We start from the raw sequence: 24,228 nt of genomic DNA, 5'->3' as shown, positions 1-24,228 counted from the left end.
GATCCCAAGGCGTTCCCAGGCCAGCCGGGAGACATAGTCTTCCCAACGTGTCCTGGGTCTTCCCCGTGGCCTCCTACCGGTCGGACGTGCCCTAAACACCTCTCTAGGGAGGCGTTCGGGTGGCATCCTGACCAGATGCCCGAACCACCTCATCTGGCTCCTCTCGATGTGGAGGAGCAGCGGCTTTACTTTGAGCTCCTCCCGGATGGCAGAGCTTCTCACCCTATCTCTAAGGGAGAGCCCCGCCAACCGGCGGAGGAAACTCATTTCGGCCGCTCGTACCCGTGATCTTGTCCTTTCGATCATAACCCAAAGCTCATGACCATAGGTGAGGATGGGAACGTAGATCGACTGGTAAATTGAGAGCTTTGCCTTCCGGCTCAGCTCCTTCTTCACCACCACGGATCGATACAGCGTCCGCATTACTGAAGACGCCGCACCGATCCGCCTGTCGATCTCACAATCCACTCTTCCCTCACTCGTGAACAAGACTCCGAGGTACTTGAACTCCTCCACTTGGGGCAGGGTCTCCTCCCCAACCCGGAGATGGCACTCCACCCTTTTCCGGGCGAGAACCATGAACTCGGACTTGGAGGTGCTGATTCTCACCCCAGCCGCTTCACACTTCTCATCCCAGTCGCTTCACACATATTTATTATCAATTTATGAAATCATACATTGATTGATTGATTACTATATTTTCCAATTAGCTTGCCCATCAGTGATTATTTTGGGGTGTTAAAGGCCTACTGAAACCCACTACTACCGACCACGCAGTCTGATAGTTTATATATCAATGATGAAATCTTAACATTGTAACACATGCCAATACAGCCGGGTTAACTTATAAAGTGCAATTTTAAATTTCCCGCTAAACTTCCGGTCAAAACGTCTATGTATGATGACGTATGCGCGTGACGTCAATCGTTGAAACGGAAGTATGCGGACACATTGAATCCTATACAAAAAACTCTGTTTTCATCTCAAAATTCCACAGTATTCTGGACATCTGTGTTGGTGAATCTTTTGCAATTTGTTTAATGAACAATGGAGACTGCAAAGAAGAAAGTTGTAGGTGGGATCGGTGTATTAGCGGCAGACTACAGCAACACAACCAGGAGGACTTTGACTTGGATAGCAGACGCGCTAGCCGCCGAACTCACCTTAACGTCCTCCGTCTCCGGGCCGCCGACCGCATCTGTGATCGGGTGAAGTCCTTCGTCGCACCGTCGATCGCTGGAACGCAGGTGAGCACGGGTGTTGATGAGCAGATGAGGGCTGGCTGGCGTAGGTGGATAGCCAATTTTTTTAGCATAGCTCTGTGAGGTCTGGTTGCTAAGTTAGCTTCAATGGCGTCGTTAGCAACAGAATTGTTAAGCTTCGCCAGGCTGGAAAGTATTAACCGTGTATTTACATGTCACTGGTTTAATAGTATTGTTGATTTTCTATCTATCCTTCCAGTCAGGAGTTTATTTTGTCTGTTTCTATATGCAGTTAAGCACGATGCTATCACGTTAGCTCCGTAGCTAAAGTGTTTCGCCAATGTATTGTCGTGGATTTAAAAGTCACTGTGAATGTCCATTTCGCGTTCTCGACTCATTTTCAAGAGGATATAGTATCCGAGGTGGTTTAAAATACAAATCCGTGATCCACAATAGAAAAAGGAGAGAGTGTGGAGCCAGCTTGTACCTAAGTTACGGTCAGAGCGAAAAAAGGTATGTCTTGAACTGCATTCTAGTCCTTCACTCTAACGTTCCTCATCCACGAATCTTTCATCCTCGCTCAAATTAATGGGGTAATCGTCGCTTTCTTGGTCCGAATCGCTCTAGCTGCATTGAAAACAATGGGGAAATGTGAGGAGCCTTTCAACCGTTGACGTCACGCTACTTCCGGTACAGGCAAGGCTTTTTTTATCAGCGACCAAAAGTTGCAACTTTATCGTCGATGTTCTCTACTAAATCCTTTCAGCAAAAATATGGCAATATCGCGAAATGATCAAGTATGACACATAGAATGGATCTGCTATCCCCGTTTAAATAAAAAAATGTCATTTCAGTAGGCCTTCAAGAGCCATGTTTCGTGAGAAAATGCAGATTGTCGCTTTGCCAATTGTGATTTGGCCACAAATTACATGAATAATATATTTAAAATCAAAATACATCCAAACGTAGCGTTCAGTTGAAATCGGTTGGGTATTTTATTTTTGTCTTACATCATGCAAACACGGGTTTGTTTTGCGCCATCTGGAAGAAGGCGGGGCTTCTGCTGATGACGTCATTTGGGATTTGCTACCCTTCCCTCTCAGTTCGCCTGCCCAGCGCCGCGGTGGCACACGGAGTCTCCCAGCCGAGCTAAGCGCACCTTTCCCGGGTAAAAGCTCTCGCTGGCTGCCTGCTTCGCGAGACCTACGCGGCAGTCATGGCGGCAGCGCCGCTAGCCAATTTCGACGAGGACTGGCAGGACTTTAACGAATTCAAGCCGTCGCCGGAGTCGTCCGCCGCCGAGCTGGACCAGCTCAACTCCAATGTGGCCGAGTATGCGTCGACGGGCCTGGACGACTTCTCCGACCTGGACAACAGTTTCTCGGGGGAGATTTGCAGCTTCAAGTCGATGGAGGACCTCGTCCACGACTTTGACGAAAAGCTGACCGTGTGCTTCCGAAACTACAACACCGCGACGGAGCACATAGCGCCAATTAAACCCATCACGGAGGATAATTACTTGAAAGACGACGAGTGAGTTTGAATTTGTTGTTTTTTTTGTCTCAAAGTTTGGCATTTTTTAGCTAGCTCCTTTAGCTTCACACGGCAAGTTGAAGGCTAATATTAGCTTGGCTTCAATCAGTGTAATGCAAACAGAGCATTCCTTTACCAGCTGCAGGTTATTTCTACTTAAGTCAGCTTGATTTTTTTTTTACGAGAAAATGACCAAAATACGATGTTGACTATAAAGAACAAATTAAACCGAATGCCGAGAGCTTATGTTCTGGCTTAAAAAACTACATCAATATGCAAACGCATGATTTTGCCTGCACAGTGGCCTTGTGGTTATAATAGAAAAGAATACAATAGAAAGTACTTTATTGATCCCTGGGGGAAATTCAGCACCACAGTTCGCTCACAAACAGTAAACACTTAGGTATTTTTGACATGTGAATAATACAAATACAGTCTATTATACAACACTATTCACATACGAATAGTATAAATACAGTCTATTATACAGCATTATTCACATGCGAATAGTATAAATACAGTCTATTATACAGCATTATTCTCATGTTTTTTTTTCAATTGTATTTTTTTTCATTTTCTCCCGCTTGTCCCTTTTGGGGTCGCGGGGGGTGCTGGAGCCTATCTCAGCTGCATTCGGGCGGAAGACTGGGTACACCCTGGACAAGTCGCCACTTCATCACATGTGAATAGTATAAATACAGTCTGTTATACAGCATTTTTCACATGTGAAAATTATAAATACAGTCTATTATACAGAATTATTCACATGCGAATAGTATAAATACAGTCTATTATACAGCATTATTCACATGCGAATAGTATAAATACAGTCTATTATACAGCATTATTCACATGCGAATAGTATAAATACAGTCTATTATACAGCATTATTCACATGTGAATAGTATAAATACAGTCTATTATACAGCATTATTCACATGCGAATAGTATAGATACAGTCTATTATACAGCATTATTCACATGCGAATAGTATAAATACAGTCTATTATACAGCATTATTCACATGTGAATAGTATAAATACAGTCTGTTATACAGCATTATTCACATGTGAAAAATATAAATACAGTCTATTATACAGAATTGTTCACATGTGAATAGTATAAATACAGTCTATTATACAGCATTAATCACATGTGAATACCATATTTTTCGGATTATAAATCGCAGTTTTTTTAATAGTTTGGCCGGGGGTGCGACTTATACTCTGGAGCGATTTATGTGTGAAATTATTTACACATTACCGTAAAATATCAAATAATATTATGTATCTCATACACGTAAGAGACTGGGCGTATATCAGCAATCGTCACACACACACGTCAACCAATAAAAATTTGGCGGGGGCGGGTCATGGCAGAAGTGCATTGTGAAAAAAAAGATGCTACCTGCTACTACTTCCGACGAAGCGACGCAGAGGAAGAAGATTTCATCGGATTTAGCGATTAGGAGTGACAGATTGTTTGGTAAACGTATAGCATGTTCTGTATGTTATAGTTATTTGAATGACTCTTACCATAATATGTTACGTTAACACACCAGGCACGTTCTCATTCGTTATTTACGCGTCATATAACGTACACTTATTCAGCCTGTTGTTCAATATTATTTATTTATTTTAAATTGCCTTTCAAATGTCTATTCTTGGTGTTGGATTTTATCAAATAAATTTCCCCAAAAAATGCGACTTATACTCTAGTGCGACTTATATATGTCTTTTTCCTTCTTTATTATGCATTTTCGACCGGTGCGCCTTATACTTCGGAGCGACTTATAATCCGAAAAATACGGTAATATAAATGCAGTCTGTTATACATTCAAGTACAGTCATAAAGGAACATATGCATTATACAGTCTGATGGCTGTCGGTATGCAGGACTTCCTGCGTCGTTCTGTGTTGCATTTTGGGAGTCGGCGCCTTCCACTGAACATGCTCATTCTCTCCGCCAGGTCCGAGTGTAGTGGGTGGGAGATGTTGTCCATAATGGGTAGGAGCTTTGCTAGACTTCTGCTCTGACACCACCGCCAGAGAGTGTAGCTCCACTCCCACCACGTTACTGGCCTTCCTTAACTTAGAGTGTCTGCCCTGAGATCGGAAGGTTGTGAGTTCAAACCCTGGGCGAGTCGTACCAAAGACTATAAAAATGGGACCCATTACCTCAGTATCAAGGGTTGGAATTGGGGGTTAAATCAGCAAAATTATTCCCGAGCGTGGCCACCGCTGCTGCTCACCTCCCAGGGGGTGGAACAAGGGGATGGGTCAAATGCAAAGGGTAATTTTACCACATATACAGTGTGTGTGCGACTATCAGTGGTATTTTAACTTTTTTAACTTTAAATGAAGCAATAAAAAATATATTCAGGCATAACTCCTAAACCCAATATGCAATATGTCTAATAATGCCTGTGTTAATGTAACGTTGTGCGTTTTACTAGAGGCAAGTGTATGTGTAAGGTTTGCAAACACAAAGTCGTTTTTTACTCATTATGACAGTAATGTTCTTAGAATCCTGAGATAATGCAAATGAAGCAATAACACATTTCTTCAAGCATAACTCCTAAACCTAACATGCAATATGTCTAATAATGCCTGTATTAATGTATCTTTGTGAGTTTTACTAGGAACATGTGCTTTTGTAAGGTTAGCAAACAAAAAAAAATGTTTTTTACTCAATATGACAGTAATGTTCTTAGAATCCTGAGATAATGCAAGTTAAGCAATAAAAAAAGTATTCAAGCATAACTCTTAAACCAAACATGCAATATTACTAATAATGCCTGAATTAATGTATCTCTTTGTTTTTTTGTCAAGCTATAGATAGATGTCGTTTTTATAGGTAGAGAAAATTAATAACTTTATAGGGGTGGGCCAAAGAAAAGGCAAACAAAGGGTGCAGGCAGCCCTAGAGGTTGTTGTAGGGTGTCCCCAGCTAAATGACAGATAGTTAATACAAATGGACCCCTAAGTCCATTTGTCCATCTCGGTCACATTAGCATTGATTTTATACATGTGGGCCCGTAGCTACAAATGCCATTAAATGGGGATGGGTCAAATGCAGAGAGTAATTTCACGACACCTAGAGTGCGTGTGACTATCAGTGGTACTTTAACTTTAATGTACTGTATTCAAGTTGATATTAATGTGTTCAAAAACTTACACAGTAAACTTTTACTACACATTCTTGCTTTTGTAACAACCACGCAGCCTTTAAAAATCCCCATTGTTAGTTAAAGGTCACATTTTCCATATGAAATAATCACTACTGCGTTTCTCAAGTTCTTGGAAAAGCTCATTCCGTTGCTACAATGGAGCGTTCATGTGCCAATGTGCATATATTAGCTGAGAAAAAGGTCAGCAACGTCCCACGTCTGCTGTGTGTACTGTGACAATGCAAGATTTAATCACATTGAATTTTGCAAGATTCCCCACACTTTGACCATAATAGGGAAGTTACAGTATTTCTACTTAAATGCAGTTTCCCAAGTCAATCCACTGGAATGATTGTAATTGACCAATTTTTTAAGTTTTTCAGGTGGAGTTCTTTCCCATTCTTGCTTGATGTACAGCTTAAGTTGTTCAACAGTCCGTGGTCTCAGTTTTCGTATTTTACGCTTCATAATGCGCCACACATTTTCAATAGGAGACAAGTCTGGACTACAGGCAGGCCAATCTAGTATCCGCACTCTTTTACTACGAAGCCACGCTGCTGTAACACATGCAGAATTTGGCTTAGCATTGTCTTGCTGAAATAAGCAGGGGCGTCCATTAAAAAGACGTTGCTTGGATGGAAACATATGTTGCTCCAAAACCTGTGTGTACCTTTCAGCATTAATGGTGCCTTCACAGATGTGTAAGTTACCCATGCCTTTGGCACTAATACACCCCCATACCATCAGACGCTGGCTTTTGAACTTTGCGCCTATAACAATCCAAATGGTAGTTTTCGTCTTTGGTCCAAAGGACACAACGTCCACAGTTTCCAAAAACAATATGAAATGTGGACTCGTCAGACCACAGAACACTTTTCCACTTTGCATCAGTCCATCTTAGATAAGCTCGGGCCCAGCGAAGCTGGCGGCGTTTCTGGGTGTTGTAGATAAATCACTTTCGCTTTGATGTAGCGACAAACTGTACTGTTACTGACAGTGGTTTTCTGAAGTGTTTGTGAGCCCATGTGGTGATATCCTTTACACACTGATGTCTTTGCATCTTTTTTAGTGAGCTGTTACATAATGTTCAGCATTTTATTACTTATGTTTGGAAAAAATAATAATATATTCTGGCATCTGCTGATTGGTAACATTAAATTGGCCCTGGTGTGTGAATGCTTGACTTGTCCATGGTGTACCCTGCCTCCCCCCGCAAACTCGAGAGAGAGACAAGTGGATGTAAGTTAGGCATGTAACGATAAGCAATATTACTCCTGATGGTTAATATTACCGTTTTAAATAAGAAAACGTGATTTGATAACTGCACTTTGAAAAACTCATGGACTGACTGTCGCCAGCACGCTATATTAAATGCTAACATGAAAACAAGAGTTTACCGTCTTTTCCCATTTAAAAACGGCATATACCAATCTAAACATATATAAACACATTGCTCTCTGAGCAACTAAGCAATTCAGTTGTGTACATTGAACCTACAGACTGTGCTCTTAGAACAGAGTGATGGTTCAAAACTGAGAAATAGTTGTTTTTACAGCGCTTTCAAGGACCGCTGAACAGAGTAGGACACCACAAAGCCCGCCAGAAATAATAACTAATATAATAGATTTTGTTCGTTATGCACTTTTCAGTTAAAACATTTTTAAGTGCTACAAAACATTAGCCATTAAAACAGAAAAAATACTAAGACTAAAACACTATCAGTAAAGCATAAGAAACACAAAACATGACAAATAGTGTGTTTTTTAACACTGTTTCTATTTATTTTAGTTAAAAAAATACTTTGTCAAAAGATTTCAGTGTGTGTATGGATACTTTTCAAGCACATTCAACAATACTACGACAATATGATAACCATGATCATTTTGGTCACAATAACCGTGATATGTAATTATCATATCGGTAGATCCTTAGTGTAATTATAAAACCTTACATCTAAAAGATGCCTGTTCCAGACGGTTTTGTCTCATTTTTGCAGCTAAACTGTGCAGTGTTGGATATTTTCATAGGTTAAATATAAAGAGAAGTCGACAAGCAATTAGTAAGGGGATAGAATTTAGTAGAATAGAATAATTGTATAGCAGCCCCTGAAGAAGAGAGGCGGGCGTAGTGGGTAGAGCGGCCTTGCCAGAAACCTGAGGGTTGCAGGTTCGCTCCCCGCCTCTTACCATCCAAAAATCGCTGCCGTTGTGTCCTTGGGCAGGACACTTCACCCTTGCCCCCGGTGCCGCTCACACCGGAGAATGAATGATGAATGAATGAGTTGTAAAAATGAATGATGGGTTCTCACTTCTCTGTGAAGCGCTTTGAGTGTCTAGAAAAGCGCTATATAAATCTAATCCATTATTATTATTATTAAGTCTTTTCTGCATGACTGGACTCTTGCAGGACGTGCACGGCCGCCTAACGAGTTCTCTTTACAAGCTGAGAAGAATGACGAGGAAGACGTGTGCGTCCTTCACTTAAGAAGTTGAAGAATATATGTACTATGTATGTGTGTTTGCAGGTTAAAACAAGGGCTGTAATCAATGTATAATCATTGAGCACAAACCTTGGTTTGTCTTTTGCTTAAGGCATCACAAAATTCCTGCCAGTCTTTTTTGCCCTACACAGAACAAACCTTTCTTCCCTCTCGATCCCCAGGCTGTGTCCAACACTTCAGGGAGAAACATTACGTAAACATGTAGTGTTTATTTGTCTGAGCAGGAAAGCCACACTGACACATGGACTCACAGCATCCATCCTCAGTGTTAACGGATGGAAACACACTGACTTGCATGCATGTTTGAATTTCATGTTGTCAACACTGGATTTTACTGTGACTAATGCAGCGCATTTTGTTTTTAGGTTTCTTGGAGGGGGTGGGGATTGTAGACTGAAGAGACGCACAGCATGTAATTAAACCTGAAGAAGTCATTTAAATATCCCAATGTCAAAAGGTTTGGCAGCAATATTGATTTGCATGCATTGTTCTATCTGTGTTGGCCCTGCGATGAGCTGGCGACTTGTCCAGGATGTACCCCGCCTACCGCCCAAATGCAGCTGAGATAGACTCCAATGAATTGGCTCTTAAAGCTATGACTCTTGAATTAGTATTTATAAAAATAACTACTATATTTTGAGATGTTCAAATCCAATATTGATATGGGGTATCTGTCCGATATCAGCAAAAAAACAAGTGTCTGATGATATCAGCATCTAAAATTTCTGATACAAGCTCTGATACAAGCAGTCCTGTATAGCAGTGGTCCCCAACCACCGGGCCGCGGCCCGGTACCGTAAGGCTGAAACGACGCATCGACATAGTCGCCGTCATCGGTTACGTAAATACGTCGACGCCGTTTTTGTGCGTCGACGCGTCGCATATTTACGTCACACTACCGTCATGGCGGAGCGCAAAGCAGACTGTGCGAGCGAGGGGGAAAAAAGCACGCCAAAAGTGGTCAAAAGTGTGGGAGTGTTTCAATACACGGCCTAATAATGTTGTTGTATGCACACTGTGTCGAGCGGAAATGGCCTATCATAGCAGCACAACGGCTATGAACGAACATTTGAAAAGAAAACCATCAACTAGTCAATCGTCCGCGTGAGCATACGTTGTTATCATTACACAAAAACATGAATGTGTCATTTGTATCTGCTAGGGGTGTAACGGTACGTGTTTTGTATTGAACCGTTTCGGTACGGGGCTTTCGGTTCGGTACGAGGGTGTACCGAACGAGTTTGTAAGCTAAAGCTAAAGTCTTAACAAGCTGCTTTGCTCCTTCTGCTTCTGTCTCAGCATGCAGCATTGTCCCGCCCACACAACCATCTGATTGGTACACAGAAAGCGCTATCAGCCAATCAGCAGTGCGTATTCAAAACGTTACCAGCCAATCAGCAGTGCGTATTCAGAGCGCATGTAGTCAGCGCTTCAGTGTGGAGCAGATAGGTGTTTAGCAGGTGAGCATCAGGCTGCGGACTCTCCCCAAATGATAATAAACACCTCCCAGTCAACTACTAGTAACATCAGCTGCAGCTCAGCAAATAAAAATAATAATCGGTAAAAGGAAAAATAATCTATAGATTAATCGAAAAAAATAATCTATAGATTAATCGAAAAAAATAATCTATAGATTAATCGATAGAAAAATAATCGTTAGCTGCAGCCTTACGGTACCGGTCCGTGGGCCGATTGGTACCGGGCCGCGGCCGCACAAGAAGTAAAAAATAAATAAATATATATATATATATATTTTTTAAAAATTAAATCAACATAAAAAACACAATATATACATTATATATCAATATAAATCAATACAGTCTGCAGGGATACAGTCCGTAAGCACACATGATTGTATTTCTTTATGACAAAAAAAATTATTATTATTATTATTTTTTTTACTACCCCTCCCCCCCGGTCCGTGGGACAAATTTTCAAGCATTGACCGGTCCGCAAGTACAAAAAGGTTGGGGACCACTGCTGTATAGAGCAAAAACACTGCCAGTAAGATTTGGTATCGGGGGAAAAATTTACACTGTAAAAAAAAAAAAGTCTTTGCACCGAAACAAGTTTTGGTAACAAATAAATACAAACATTGAAAAAATACAATATTTTAGGTGGACATTTTTATGTATCGATGCCAATATTCATATTTTTGTAAACTCTTATATTGGTTTTTATTATAAACTTTTTTTTCTCACATTCGCTTCCCTTTTTTATGTTTTCGGGGGTTTTTCCCCCGGGGTCTCGTCTTTTTTTTTTACGGTTTCAAATTTACAGCAGTGCCGTCCACACTGCTCCCAGTGCCACACACACACACTGGTTTAAAAGTAGCTTAAAGATGTAGGTAATGGCTTCCACTATGTAAAGCGCTTTGGGTCTCTCTAGAAATAGCGCTATATAAAATGCTCCCGCCATCAGTGTGTGAATGTATGGGTGAATGTGGAAATAGTGTCAAAGCGCTTTGACTACCTTGAAGGTAGAAAAGCGCTATACAATACAAGTATAACCCATTTACCATTTATCTACCACTTACTGTATACTACGTCCTCAAAGTATGGCTAGGTTAACACAAAGGTGTTTTACCTGCAAGCCCAAGTCTAGTGAAACGGCTTCCGGGTAAACTAGTTGTAAGCCCCGCCCACAGGCACTTGCCCTCCAAGTCAAATCATTTAATTATCGAACTGAACTGAATGCAGGCTGTAAAGTGACATTAAGCAGAGTTGTCAATGAGGCACAAAGCTTGTGTATTAGATGTGAGAGCCATACTGTTGCACTGACCGACATGGTGTAGATGGAGAAGAACAAAGCTTGTTTATTATAAGTTTTATCTTTATTGGTCAAACTGCTTGGTGTTTTAAATTGATATCAAAAAGTAAACCATGTTTTTTTTTTACATTGTGTTTTGAAGTTATTACTTTAAAAAATGGTTCATGTAACATAGTGTTTTGTGAATGTTATGCAGTGTTTAGCTACCGGTAATTGCTTTATGGCATTTCTTCTCAAACTCTTTATGGATCTGCCCAGTTACCAATACAGTACGTGTTCTCCTGTCTGGAGACACTTTTTCAGCGAGTTCCAACATTTCTGGCTGATGTTTCAAAGACGAGAAAAGACGCTCGTTTGTGTTTGCCATTTTACCTACGTGAGGATTATGAATAATTTTTCATCGAAACGGGACGACACTTGGCAATAGTGCTATTGATCTGCTTATTACTCAGCTTCTAAAACTTATCGCTCGTCTTTCATATAATCAGGCTAAAAAATATAAGGTTCTGGATCATCATTTGTCCCAAAGTAGTCGTCATTGGCTCTCATGAAGTCTGCCATGATTAGTAGTAGCAGTAGTAGTTGTTGTTGAACGTTGTGATGCGTCTGTGAAATTAACTCCACCGTATGCTTAAAATCACCAAAATGTGTACGGTAGATATTACATGTTATCATGAATGTGCCTCTTACTACATGTTGATGGAGGTTTTTTTTTAGAGGGCTTTATAGGCGGAGTTGAGCAAATGTCCTTACCTCCAGTGTTAGCTACTCTTTCTATCGTTTATTTACAAGTCAGAATGCTTTAAAAAGGAAAAACATATGTGTGCCTTTCTTATATAAGTATTGTGTATGATGGATAAAATCCCCCAAAAGGGCAGTTCCCCTCTAACGAGAGCTTATAGTGACTATTTGGGACAAATAATGATCCAGATTCTTATATTTTGGAGCCTGAACATACGAAGGATGAACTACACGTTTTGAAATATGAGTGATAAGCACATCCAGTTGTAGTAAAACACTTAAGCATCATGTAGTTGTATTGCTAAGGGCTAAACTAAAAATACAAACCATGCACATAATATAATAATGTCCGCTCTCACTAGGATGACAGCTGATGGCATGTTTATATTTTTCAGCTCAAGACTTGCGTTCTCCGTTTAGATGATGAATTTAGCATAATCTTCACTTCTCAGGCAAAAAATTCTGAGTGCAAACAATCGTCTTGCCGTGTCTTCCCAGCGTTGTGTTTGGGTCTAAATTTAATTTCCAAGTTGACCAACTTGGTCACAACCTTCTACTATACAAGTGTGACGCATGATTTATAATCTAGCACAAACCTTTACCAACTCAGAGGCGATGCAGCAACTCAGTAGGTAAAGAGCTGCAGTAGCCACGTTATCTCTCGGTGATTAAGTGGCGCCATGTTACTAAAAGTACCGTAATTGGAGTATTGTTGGCGATTTTTGATAGATAGCTACAGTACATACTTTATTCATCTTCAAAGAGAAATGTAAATTTTTGGATGTTTTTTTATAGGGCTTCATAAGCGCAATTGATGATTCCTGTTAGCTAAGTATGTAGCCAACTATTACAATTGGCTGTAATTTACAATTTAGAATACACAAAAAAAGAAAGACGTGTGTTCTTGTCTCACATAGGGATTGTAAATGATAGGTAAAATTTCAGAAAAAGTGCAATTCATCTCTAAAAGAACACATTTAAAAAATCTAAAATGAATATCATCTGGCAAGATCTACCTATATTCATTCAACAAAGCCAATACAACTCAACAATAAGAAATTTTAAAGGAGTGAAACATGCTAATGATTCGTGCAATTTCTGCACTCTTTTTCTTCCTTTGCCATAAACTCCTTTGCTCCAGATTATTTAGAATAAGGCCGAGTTTTTCTTTTGCTATGCCAGATGGCTTATCCCTTTCTTATAGACGTTTTATCATCAGCCTTTTAATAAAAAATGATTGTTGATGCTCAGCTGTGCTTTTGTGTGTTCACGTTTGCATGACAGAGTAATCATGCACATCCACTGATGCTGTTCGGTATAATGTGAAGTGACTTATCATCATTCCTCTGGCTGTCTTTCAGTGTATGGAACACTCTGACTGACAACTATGGCAACGTGATGCCCGTCGACTGGAGGACGTCACATACCCGCTCCCTCCACCTGCCCACACTTAACCTCAACGAGCACAAGGTAGAGCTTAAATGTTTTAAACATATTGCGACAATTTATGTAAGTTAGCTTTTGGTACATTATAGGGTGCAGGAGTCACTTCTGCATGAATAGTACAGACAGATCCTCACCTGAGCAGGCACTTTGGTGAAAGAGACAAGAAAAAAACTCCCCTCGAAAAAAATTAGAGTGCAGTGTACTTTGTATTTGAAACTATCATTTAAACCCCATCACTACTACTTTTGATGTTTTGATATATAGACATAAAAGGTAAATAATAAATACAAGAGTTAAAAAAAAGTCCAATATATGATCAACAATATTATAATTATAATATTCGAAATAACTCAACAGTAATATATATTATTTTTCTCTGACTTATAGTTTAAAAATAAATAGTATAAAATCCCAGCCAACCATCCATTTTCTACCACTTGTCGCTTTCGGGGTCGCAGGGGGTGCTGGAGCCTATCCCACCTGCATTTGGGCCTCCCGCTCGAAATAAGGTCAAAAACCAAAACACCGAAATAAACTTTTATTTACTAATATTCGATATGTATAATAGTTATTATTATGATTGCATTTAGGATTATGACATTGTACTGACCCCACCAAAATCAATGCATTCCGTGGCAAAATCTTACGATATTATTACAGTATTAAGGCCACAGTACGATAATATTGTGGTATATGTCCCACAAAAAAAACTTTAAAATGTCTTAGTGTGTAAAATGAAGTGGCAGGAATGTTTAGGATAAGCACACTTACTGTAATTGAACACAATCCTAATGCTAAAATGTTTTAATCATATTTATTACTACAAACATGTATTTTTAAGTGCGAAGAATTTTCCACTGTTCCAAACCAATATTAAATAAACGTATAGTTGAATGTCTTTAAAGTGACAATGTAAACATTCAGTGTAAAACTATAATGTTCACTTTAGTGTCTTTCATCTTTTACTGGATGGATGGATTGAAGAATTAACATGCAGCTTTTAATTTTACTCCCATTTACCACGGTGTAGTTTTTTGGGTTATTTGCCTTTGTGCGCTGCGACGTGACCGGCTGGCTATGTGTGTTGCCTTGGAAACGCTTAAGATGAAAGTGGCACCCTTTGCTTTGCAGAACGCAGACTTTCTTACCTCCGCCAAAAAGGTTATGTTTTTACCAGGGTTCGTTTGTCTCTGTGTTAGCAACGTAACTCAAATAATTATGGATTGATTTTGATGAGTTTTTCAGGAAATGTCCAAAAACAATTCCTCTCCTTGACTACGAACACATTTCTCTTCCTGAGATGGGGGGTGTGGAACACCGTAAGGAGGATTCTGGGAGATGTAGTTTATTTTCAGACCCAGCCAACGCTAAAACGACACACGCAAGTTTTTGTTTTATACTGTCACGCGTCACTGCATTATTATGAAGACTTTGAACCGCAATACCGGCGTATCTACAAAACCGTTACACCCCAAATATTTTTTCTTCGGTGAATAAAGCAATCATAAAATATGAAAATATTTATTTACCACGCTGGTATTAGCAGAATATAAAATAAAAATAATAGTGTACAGGCCAAATACTATTTGGCGAAACGGAAGGAGTCAACCCGCTCAGAGGTACTTTCCTTTTCTGTGTGATTTGTTTTTAATGGACAGCAAAATCCAGCAGAATAGAGCGACTCCCATAAGCTTCATAGTAAGCTGACTTTTGATTGCATTTATTTTCGAGTTAAAATGCATAAAAAAAGAAAAACGTGTGTTGTCTTACATAAGGATTTTGAATGATAGGCAAAATTACCAAAAAAAGTGCAGTTCCCCTTTAAGTAATAATTTTATTTGACATATTTTCTGTCCTTACTTTATCTCTGCATCTAGCTTGACTTTTGTTGTGGAAAGTACTTGTCTGCTGTCATGTTGTATGAAAAATGTTCTGTAAATAGCTTGTTTGATGGCAGAGGTAACCCTGATGATAACATTTATGCAAGTATTTACTTTTAAATGGAAAATAACTTCATATGCTTTCTGTTTCTCTGGACAGAAGTTAGATAACCAGTCTTTGGATATGTCAGATGACGAGGAGCTGAGGGAGCAGATGGACATGCATTCCATCATTGTCTCCTGCATCAATGATGAGCCACTCTTCACAGCCGAGCAGGTAACATACTTAACATACATACTATTACTTGCATTCCAACCAAACCCGCAAAGGAAAACGTTCCAAGTGTTTCTATGTCTCGTTTGGCCGTCAAGGTGATCGAGGAAATAGAGGAGATGATGCAAGAGTCTCCCGACCCTGACGACGACGAAAGCCCCTCCCAGTCAGACCTGTCCATGCTATCTACTGACGTCCACGGCCTGAAGCACTCCGGTTCCGACACCAGCTATGAGGATCGTGAGTCTTAGTTGTTACCAAAAAATATTTTCCTAAAAGTCTGTGGGAACGCACACGTGCCTGCATGCTTGCCTGTACTCCCTCGGACGTCTTTTGGCAGTTCTCCAAACAGCCTAATGAGGTGTGATAGGTCGCACAGCGCGGCTTCACGCATACACGCGTGAAGCCGTGTTGTGCCTCTTCCCCCTTATGCAGCTGGAACAAAATAAAGAAATATGACTATAACACTAGCATAAAGGTTGAAACAAAACATTTAAAAGGCGCAGTGACTTAAGTTTTACTATCTGCTGCAGCTCACCAGTAATCCTGCCCTGTATGCGGACTTGCAGCCACTCAAAATAATGTATTTGTGACTAAACTTCATGTATTGCTCCCAACTGGGAGAATCAACTCACCCACTAATTTAATCAGAAAAGGCATTTTTATATCTAAATATTTTTAATCAAGCTTTTTGTTTATGTGTCTGCAAAGATTCCACTCCTCTGATATAATATACTAAAAAACGTGCCTCTGTTGTTGGAGTAACAATTACAATAGTACTGGTATTTAAAAACAATAACAAAAAAACTGTTCTTTTTGTTTGTTTGTGGATAAAAACGTGTTCCTAACATAATCAATAAACTTGTTTTATGTGTTGGAACACATGATTTTACAGTACCTTAAATTCAAACTGCACTTAAATGTGTTCATTTAATATAAGATACACAATTTGAGTTTTAAAAACTCCACAATGTGAGTCACCGCTTGCCATTGGCCAAAGCTCTGGTGAGAAGCACTGATGTATTTGTAATTAAAAAAATACAAATAAAAATTCACCATTTGAAAGTGTTGATTAGTGAATGTTAACTTGAAATAAAAGTATTATGGTATTCACTACACCAATTTTACTTTGTTTACTGCAGGATGTTTGTAATTACAAGCAAAAAAACAAAAGTACTTTGAGAAGAAAAAAAGTTTGTTTTTTTTTTGGTGGAAATGTTTGTTACAAGATACTGCAGTAATAAACAGGGATGCGGTACTCCATATATACAGTAATTCTGCACGGGACAGTGTGCTTTAATTTGATATTAAGCAAAATGGATGATGTGAAAAAATTAATCTGGCTAATTTTTTATGCCCTATTGCCCAGCCCTAATATGAGGTAATAAAAAAACAAATCTAAATATATATATATATTTTTTTTTTAACCTAAAAATAAATAAATACATGTTTTTTTTACAAATATAGTATAATTATGAGTTCTTTAAAATAGATTAAACATTTTTGCAATTAAAAAAACGATTTGGATAAATATATATTTTTAAGTTTCAGTAATTGAAGACAAGTATTTTTACATTTTTAGTAAATCATATAAGATAGTCAAAATGTCATATTTGTGTGTGTTTTTAAATGTGTGAATGATTTTAAATGTTATCACCACCGGTTGATTACTCCTGCTTTAAGATGTAGTGACTCTGCAACGTAAACAAGACAACATGATAGACATTCTTGTCCAAAACTACCTTGAAGCAAAGTGACCTTGACCTTGTATGGCCACTAGGTGAAGAACAGCTTCATCTCGCTGCTCATTGATGTACAGAACAGACAGAAGGAGCACCGCGAGCTGCTGCGTAAGAAGAAGAAAATTCGCAGCACGACCTCCACCACCGGAGCCAACGGCCACAGAACCACCAGCACACACGTGCATGGCACGGTGAGTCACGAGGGCACGAGGTGGCTGGGGATACACTTGTAAAGCACACCTTACGTCATGCATGTCCGGACATGACAGTATATGGAGGATTGAGGGGACGCTGCTTCTCTCTCTCGTCTCTTCTATCCTTCCTTCCTTTCACCTCCTTGTAGCTCCTCACTCTGGAGGGACTCTCCAATGTCATTCAGAATGGCCTCCGCCAAACTTTTGGCACCACAGGAGGGGACAAACAGGTGCCCCTGTCTCTTTTTCTTGTCTTTTTTACCCATTGTAGTCTTTTTTTATTTCAGCATGCTGACTTTTTTCACAGATACAGTTGGCCTTTGCTTGTCATCTTTTTTTTCAACAAAACTGTTAATTGCTCATTTTTATTTTGCCACTTATGTGTTTGCAGCCAAGATGTCGTCGTCGTCTCATTATACCTTCCATATGTATTTTGTCTAACAAGCTACAGTTGTTTATATGTTATATTGAATGTCTAATTGCCCTTTTTCTGCTTCAGTACCTGACAACAGTCATCCCCTATGAGAAGAAAATGGGCTCCCCTTCAGTGGAAGACCTCCAAATCCTATCAAAGAGTAAGTGTCCATCAATCACTTCATAACCTAAACCATAATTGCTTCTTTATTTACATGTTTTTATTGGAATACGTTTCTGTGTGTCAGTCCTTCATGCCATGAGGGACGACAGCGAGAAGGTACCGGCCCTCCTCACAGACTACATTCTCAAAGGTAATCACACTCATCGCTTCACATTTCTTCCTTTATGCTTTTCTTTACACATTTTGCACTCAAGCTGTATGAAACCAAACTATTCAGTACACCATAGCCCTGATGACAAAAGTGCCAGATAGCGAAAGAGTCCTCCTGCCGAGCTTAAAATGGAAAAATCCATCAAGTTCCACACCAGTCCTGTAGGTGGCAGAGTAGCAAAACAGACTAATCTTTGGTTGTTAAACACATTTCTTTGCACTGGTTAGAAATATATAAAACAGGTGAAACTAAAACCATTTAAATATCTTGCAAAAGTTCATTCATTTCAGCAATTCAACTTCAAATGTTAAACTAATATGTGATATAAACTCATTACATACAAAGTGAAATACATCAAGCTTTTATTTGTTATAATTTTTATAATCATGGTTTACAGTTTTTGAAAACCCAAGGTTTTTCTGCAATTTTAATTTCAAGGTTTTTGTAAGCTGTAAGTCACAATCATCAAAATTATATAAAAAAAAGTCTTGAAATAGCTTGAGTTGCGTCATATGAATCTGTCATATATTAGTTTCACCTTGTAATTTTATACACACACACATGTGTGTGTATATATATATATTTATACATACTAGGGTTGTTCGGTATACCGGTACTAATAAAGCACCGCAATACTAATTGATTGAATTCAGTACTATACTGCCTTTGAAAAGTATCGGTACCGTTGTTTCATCCGAATGCCGCCGTGTGGCGGTGACAGAGCCGAGGCGCATGATGTTGAGTGTGTCAAAATGCACACACAAAGTGCATACAAGTAATAACATCTTGGAGAGGATAATAAATCTATCATCAAAATCTATCCATATAATAAAGAGTGTGCGTGAAGCGCAATATGGAGGTATTTGGGTTTCAAAACCAACGATAAAGGTGAAGCTTTAAACAAGGAATTGCCGCGCTTCAAGTGTTGCTTTAAAACACGCCTCGCCAAATATAGCGATTAGTATTACCACCTTTGCTTCAAACTTAGGTAAACATTTAAATAATAAGCATTCAGATCTGCACAAGGAGTTTAAAGAGTGACAGGTAATAATATTGTTGTTACACCTGTCCTGGTGTTCTGCTCCAGTGCAGACCGTCGTCGAGCACAGGGCAGACGTTCACTTTACCCGTCAATGGATCTGCTAACCTCCGCTTTCAGGTCAGAATGATGAGGCCGCCGATTTGTGTCAATCTGGTTGCTTTATTGTTGGTTTTGCAGGACACAACCAGACCCGTTCATCCTTCTACCGCGCAGTGCAGTGATACCACTCTCTCTCTTTGCTCGCCCACTCACTCACTGAGGTCATTCAGACAACACGTTGCCATTTTCTTAAACACACATACACTACTCTCATGAGTTAACCAGCTCCCCTGCTGTGCACATGTAACATAACATAACATGTAGATACATAACATGTAGATACGTAGACGCGCACACAGCTGCTTGGCTTGATGCCACATATTAGCGGGGTTAAAACTGCCCAATTAGCAGTCAACTAACGCAAGTGAAATACCTATATTTTGTAACAAATTGCTACAATTTGTGTTTTATATATAACAGATATGTTTTACCTGCTACATGGCTTATCTGTGTACTTTTATCCATAGATGTGTTTTTAATAATTACTAATAATTGTATTTTTCTTAAAGCACAGACCAGAAGTGGCAACCATAAATCATGAAGCATTTAATATGTTAATACATCTTTTTATTATATTATAACCTAATACTGATTATGGCAGTCTACGGTATATGTAATATGGAAAATTATAAATTGTTCTTTGAGTGCAACAAGAAAACCCCAATGTGTTTAATGCCCTTTCATTTACATTTTAACCCTTTAAAAGTGTTATTTGAATGCAATAGGAAACATATGTTTATTGTATTCTAATGTTTTCTGTTAATATAAAGCCAATATTGACATTTTTTGTAGTTCCCTTTATTTTGACAAGTATCGATATACATTATTATTGGTATCGGGACATACATACATACATATATATTATATAAATATGATTTTATAAATATCTATATTCTCTATTCAACACGATTCTTGCTTCCAACGGATTCTCTCAAATTTTTATTTGGTATATAAATTATAATAAAACCTTGCCAATTAGGTTTAAAAGCTTGTCAGGATATATTTGCGCAGCGATGACCTGAATCTATTTTTCTAGCACTCCTACTAAGCATTGCAGAATTGTAGAATCGACAAAATTGGAAGAATTATTATATTATTATATTTTGGATTAAAACTAAGCATCATTATTACCTTGTATAGGCAGATTTTTATCCAGCTAATTTTGGTTCTACAGCTCTTATTTCCAGGAAGTGTGTCATTTTGAATAATAAAGCCCTTTGATCAGGACTGGTGGTGTTCCACTCTGATCCTTTAAGTGGTAGTGTTTCTCATTACATCTCACCAGTCTGAGTAGGTCTTTTGTGGATTTCTACACTGATAAATATTTTTTTAAAACAGCGGTAAGATCAACATTATTATAAAGTCAATGTACAGAATAATTGTTCTAATAACTCTTACTCTTGATCTTTGTAAGAGCAGAATGGTTGATGGATGATCTCATTAGATTCTACATATCTTTTTTAAATGGAGACATGCTGCCCCCTGTTGTCAGTCAGTGAAAGTACACACCTAATATACAACAGCATTCAAATTGGTGGAGGAGAGGTTTAAGGTTTCTTACTGATCTTACCACACGTTGACCTTTGACCTTCCTTGTCTCTTGCCTGCGCTGCTGCATTGTCCTTTGGGCAGCCCTGGTATGAGAGCGCAGGACGCTGAGGTTTGTAAAGGACGAGGACTTTCCCACGTGAAGTTTGTTTGCATAGTAGCATTAATGTCCTGACACCCCGCCGTCCACCCTCACCCCCTTGACATAGCATCCCTTTAGCAGCTTCACGTGTCTGCCTCTGACATCACCCCACACCTGTCCTTCCCCTTGCTCTTCATGTTTATCTCCTGGCGGCCAATCAACACAGACTTGACCGTCCAATCCCCTCTTGTCGTGTCTTCGCAGTTCTTTGTCCCACGTAAATCTCCAAAGGAGTGACATCCGGCTGGATCTTGGATAACTTTTTATCACCGACTTTCTTACCTTTTTTGCATTTTTACCTGGACTCTACTTTCCTCACATTTTAACCATCAAACCTGACTTCTCCTTGGATGCCGCTGAGCAGTATTATTAGTCTTCACACCTCATGTGACTCCTAATATTATTCCACTAGTTTCTCCAGCAAGGGAAATGGGGCTTTTGTCCTCAAGAAGGGAAACAGATGCTGGCGAGTGCTCTCGATGGCGGTAAAATTAGAACAACTCCAGCTAAAGTTCTACATGTTAGCGTCCGACATCTTTGACATTGCACTTTGCTCGCTAATGGCTGAATGTTGACATGAGATCATTTGTCCACCTCTCAATTGGAAAAAGGGAAAGGACTTTGAGAACTAGCCGAACGAACAAGAATAGTGACCTCATGCCCATTTTACCTCCAGCATAGTCACAGGCTAGGCATGCCTGTGACTACATAGCGTCGTTAAGTGTTTAGTCATTCAGATTTCCCAACTTGTGTTTGTTGCATCTTCAGACATCTTAAGGTAGAATTGTAGTGATCTGCTTATGTAGTACATGTATTTGTTAGCGCCTCTCTTAGATTAGCGCTAGGCAAGCTGTTGCTAGCAGTTCGTGTTAGCATGATGTTTGCATTTTACCCATCATCAACAGTGATGACGCGTACCGTAAGAACAGCATTCCGCTAACACGTTAAAAGTTGTTGTAGCTTGCCACCTGAAGGGCAGCTTTTGTTTCTCGTGTTTAAAGGGACAGTCCACCAACAATACAGTACATTTTTTGCGCAACTTGTTAAAACACACTAATCTAGCTACCTTCACAACACTAACTAAAAGCCAGATCAATCGCACTTTCAGGTACAAGGTTTTAACATAGCATTACGCTATTATGATCGTTGTGGGTGGAGCTTAAAGTAAGTTGCTAATGTTTACGTCACGGAGAAAAGGGGGCATCTGTGGAAATAGAACGGTGCGCTTTTAAACATTTTACACAAAGACAAAAGGATAGCGTTTTATAGATTTATTTTTACATAAACTGTGATGTGCTGCTTGCACTTGACGAACCTCGTGTTGATTAAAATAGATTCTGATGACTCGAGGTGTGGAATTTTAAGTCTTATTTAGTGGCTGACTAGCTAAAAAAATGATCGATTTTGTGTAATCAGCAGATACAGCGCACACAAACATATTTTTATTCCATTTGAAAACATGAAGAAATGTTGTTTTCTACCAATCAGTGTAACTACAATTTTAGAGATTTATATTTATATACAACACAAAAACACACAATAAAAGAGACTGCCTTTGTAAAAATGTTGTACATGAACTCCTTTTAATTGTTGTATTGAGATAGAATTCCGCCCCGTTTGGGATTTTAATGTTTACTCTTACGTGGAACTGCAGTATCTTAATTTATTGTTACTGTTTCTGTTTATTTTGTTACCATTCAGTCCACTCTCGTGGTTGAAAAGTGTTTTGTGGCCACATTGCACCTCATTTCAAATAAATGAATAAGTGAAGACCTGTTTCATTCTCTTTTGTCTTTTTCCGCAGGACATGTTTTAAATTGTTTCTATTGGGGATGGAATTTTTAGTTAAAATAAACAATTTACTAAATGTATACAAATTAACATTTCGATAAAATGTTTTAATTTTTTATTGTTTTTTAAAGTTGTCAAATTGGACATTTTTGTTTTTCAATTAAAATGACCAAATCCAAAGTTTCATATTGAAATTGAATTTACATTTAATAAAAAAAAAAAATTTAATTCTATTTTCAAAACCCTGTTTTAAGTTTAAAATTTAATGAAGATATTATAAAACATTGTTTTTGGTTATTTTCAATCAGCTTTACAATTTTAATAACATTCTCAAATAATGTTTTTTAAAAGGTTTCTAATTAAAATATGAGCATATGATGGGGCAGGACATAAGCGTTGCGTCTTCCTGCTCCCTTTTGGACACACAAAATGTTTTAATTTTATATTGCTATTGTTATTTTTACTAATGACATTTTTGTATCAGAGAAGCTTTTTTTCTTTGAACAGTGCCTGAAAAAAAATAGTGTAGTGGTAAGTACAATTTTCATAATAAATCTGTATTGAAACAAATTTAATTAGTAAATTCAATTTAGTAAAAATTTAAAAGGGAAATTAATTTTCAAATTCATACTAAAATTAAACCCTTTTTTCGTTGAATTTGAAGTCTACTTTTAGAAATAACTTTTTTTGACATTTCAAATTGGGTAAATTAGATAATTAAATAGAATTTGGCTATTTGTTGATTAAGAAAAGTAATATTCCAAGTGTGTACTAACATTGAGACTGGCCATAATTCCATCTATTGAAATTAAAACAATTCAACATCCATTTATTTAATTTAAAATGCATTCAATTTGTCAATGTTTTCTAGTTTTTCTATTTGAAACTAAAATAAAATTGCGAGAGTGCCCTACTTCCTGTACAAAAGCATCAACATCCAAGCATGTTGTCACCTTAGGGCTCATGAAAGCTGGTTCCAAGATGTCCACGCTCCTCTTGGATGATAATAAAATAATGAAAGTCCCACAACATTTGGGTCTTCTTTTAGCTGACAGTCTAGAATGTTCTCCCATCTTTCAAGTGTGACAACTCTTCATCACCAACACGCTGCAGTCTTACGGTGTTGAGGGTCACAAGTTGGTGTCTGTGAACATAGTGTGCTCCTTCCTGATGGTGCTGAAACCCTTGATGGTGTCCACAAACTCCTCATCATCCATGAACTGATGGGGGAGAGCAGTTTTAGAGTAAACATCTTTGCTGTAGGAAGTGTTCATTAAAATATGAGGTGAGAACATCTTTCATGTTCATCTGTTTTGGTGCTTCCTCACCATCCCGCTGTCGTGGCCTGAAACAGTCGGTTCCCATGTTTTGTCTCCAGGTACCGACTTCCTGTCCATTACCTGGCTG

At 38.7% G+C, this 24,228-nt stretch overlaps 1 protein-coding gene across 1 annotated transcript in view; it reads left to right on the top strand.

The window, feature by feature from the left end:
* The first annotated feature begins 2,234 nt into the window (after window positions 1-2,234).
* LOC133649190 (fasciculation and elongation protein zeta-2-like) overlaps window positions 2,235-24,228 on the top strand; it is a 22,257-nt gene continuing 263 nt past the window's right edge. The window contains exons 1-10 of the mRNA XM_062046025.1: window positions 2,235-2,735; window positions 13,276-13,384; window positions 15,401-15,517; window positions 15,613-15,754; window positions 16,515-16,519; window positions 17,295-17,447; window positions 17,600-17,680; window positions 17,950-18,025; window positions 18,113-18,178; window positions 24,200-24,228. The exon at window positions 24,200-24,228 is cut by the window's right edge and continues 263 nt beyond it. Coding sequence (XP_061902009.1) covers window positions 2,419-2,735; window positions 13,276-13,384; window positions 15,401-15,517; window positions 15,613-15,754; window positions 16,515-16,519; window positions 17,295-17,447; window positions 17,600-17,680; window positions 17,950-18,025; window positions 18,113-18,178; window positions 24,200-24,228 — 1,095 coding nt within the window. The 5' untranslated portion in view covers window positions 2,235-2,418. The remainder of the gene's footprint in view (window positions 2,736-13,275; window positions 13,385-15,400; window positions 15,518-15,612; window positions 15,755-16,514; window positions 16,520-17,294; window positions 17,448-17,599; window positions 17,681-17,949; window positions 18,026-18,112; window positions 18,179-24,199) is intronic.

Source organism: Entelurus aequoreus, linkage group LG04 (assembly GCF_033978785.1).
Source record: "Entelurus aequoreus isolate RoL-2023_Sb linkage group LG04, RoL_Eaeq_v1.1, whole genome shotgun sequence".
NCBI lineage: Eukaryota > Metazoa > Chordata > Actinopteri > Syngnathiformes > Syngnathidae > Entelurus > Entelurus aequoreus.
This window is presented reverse-complemented; position numbering and strand designations above follow the sequence as displayed.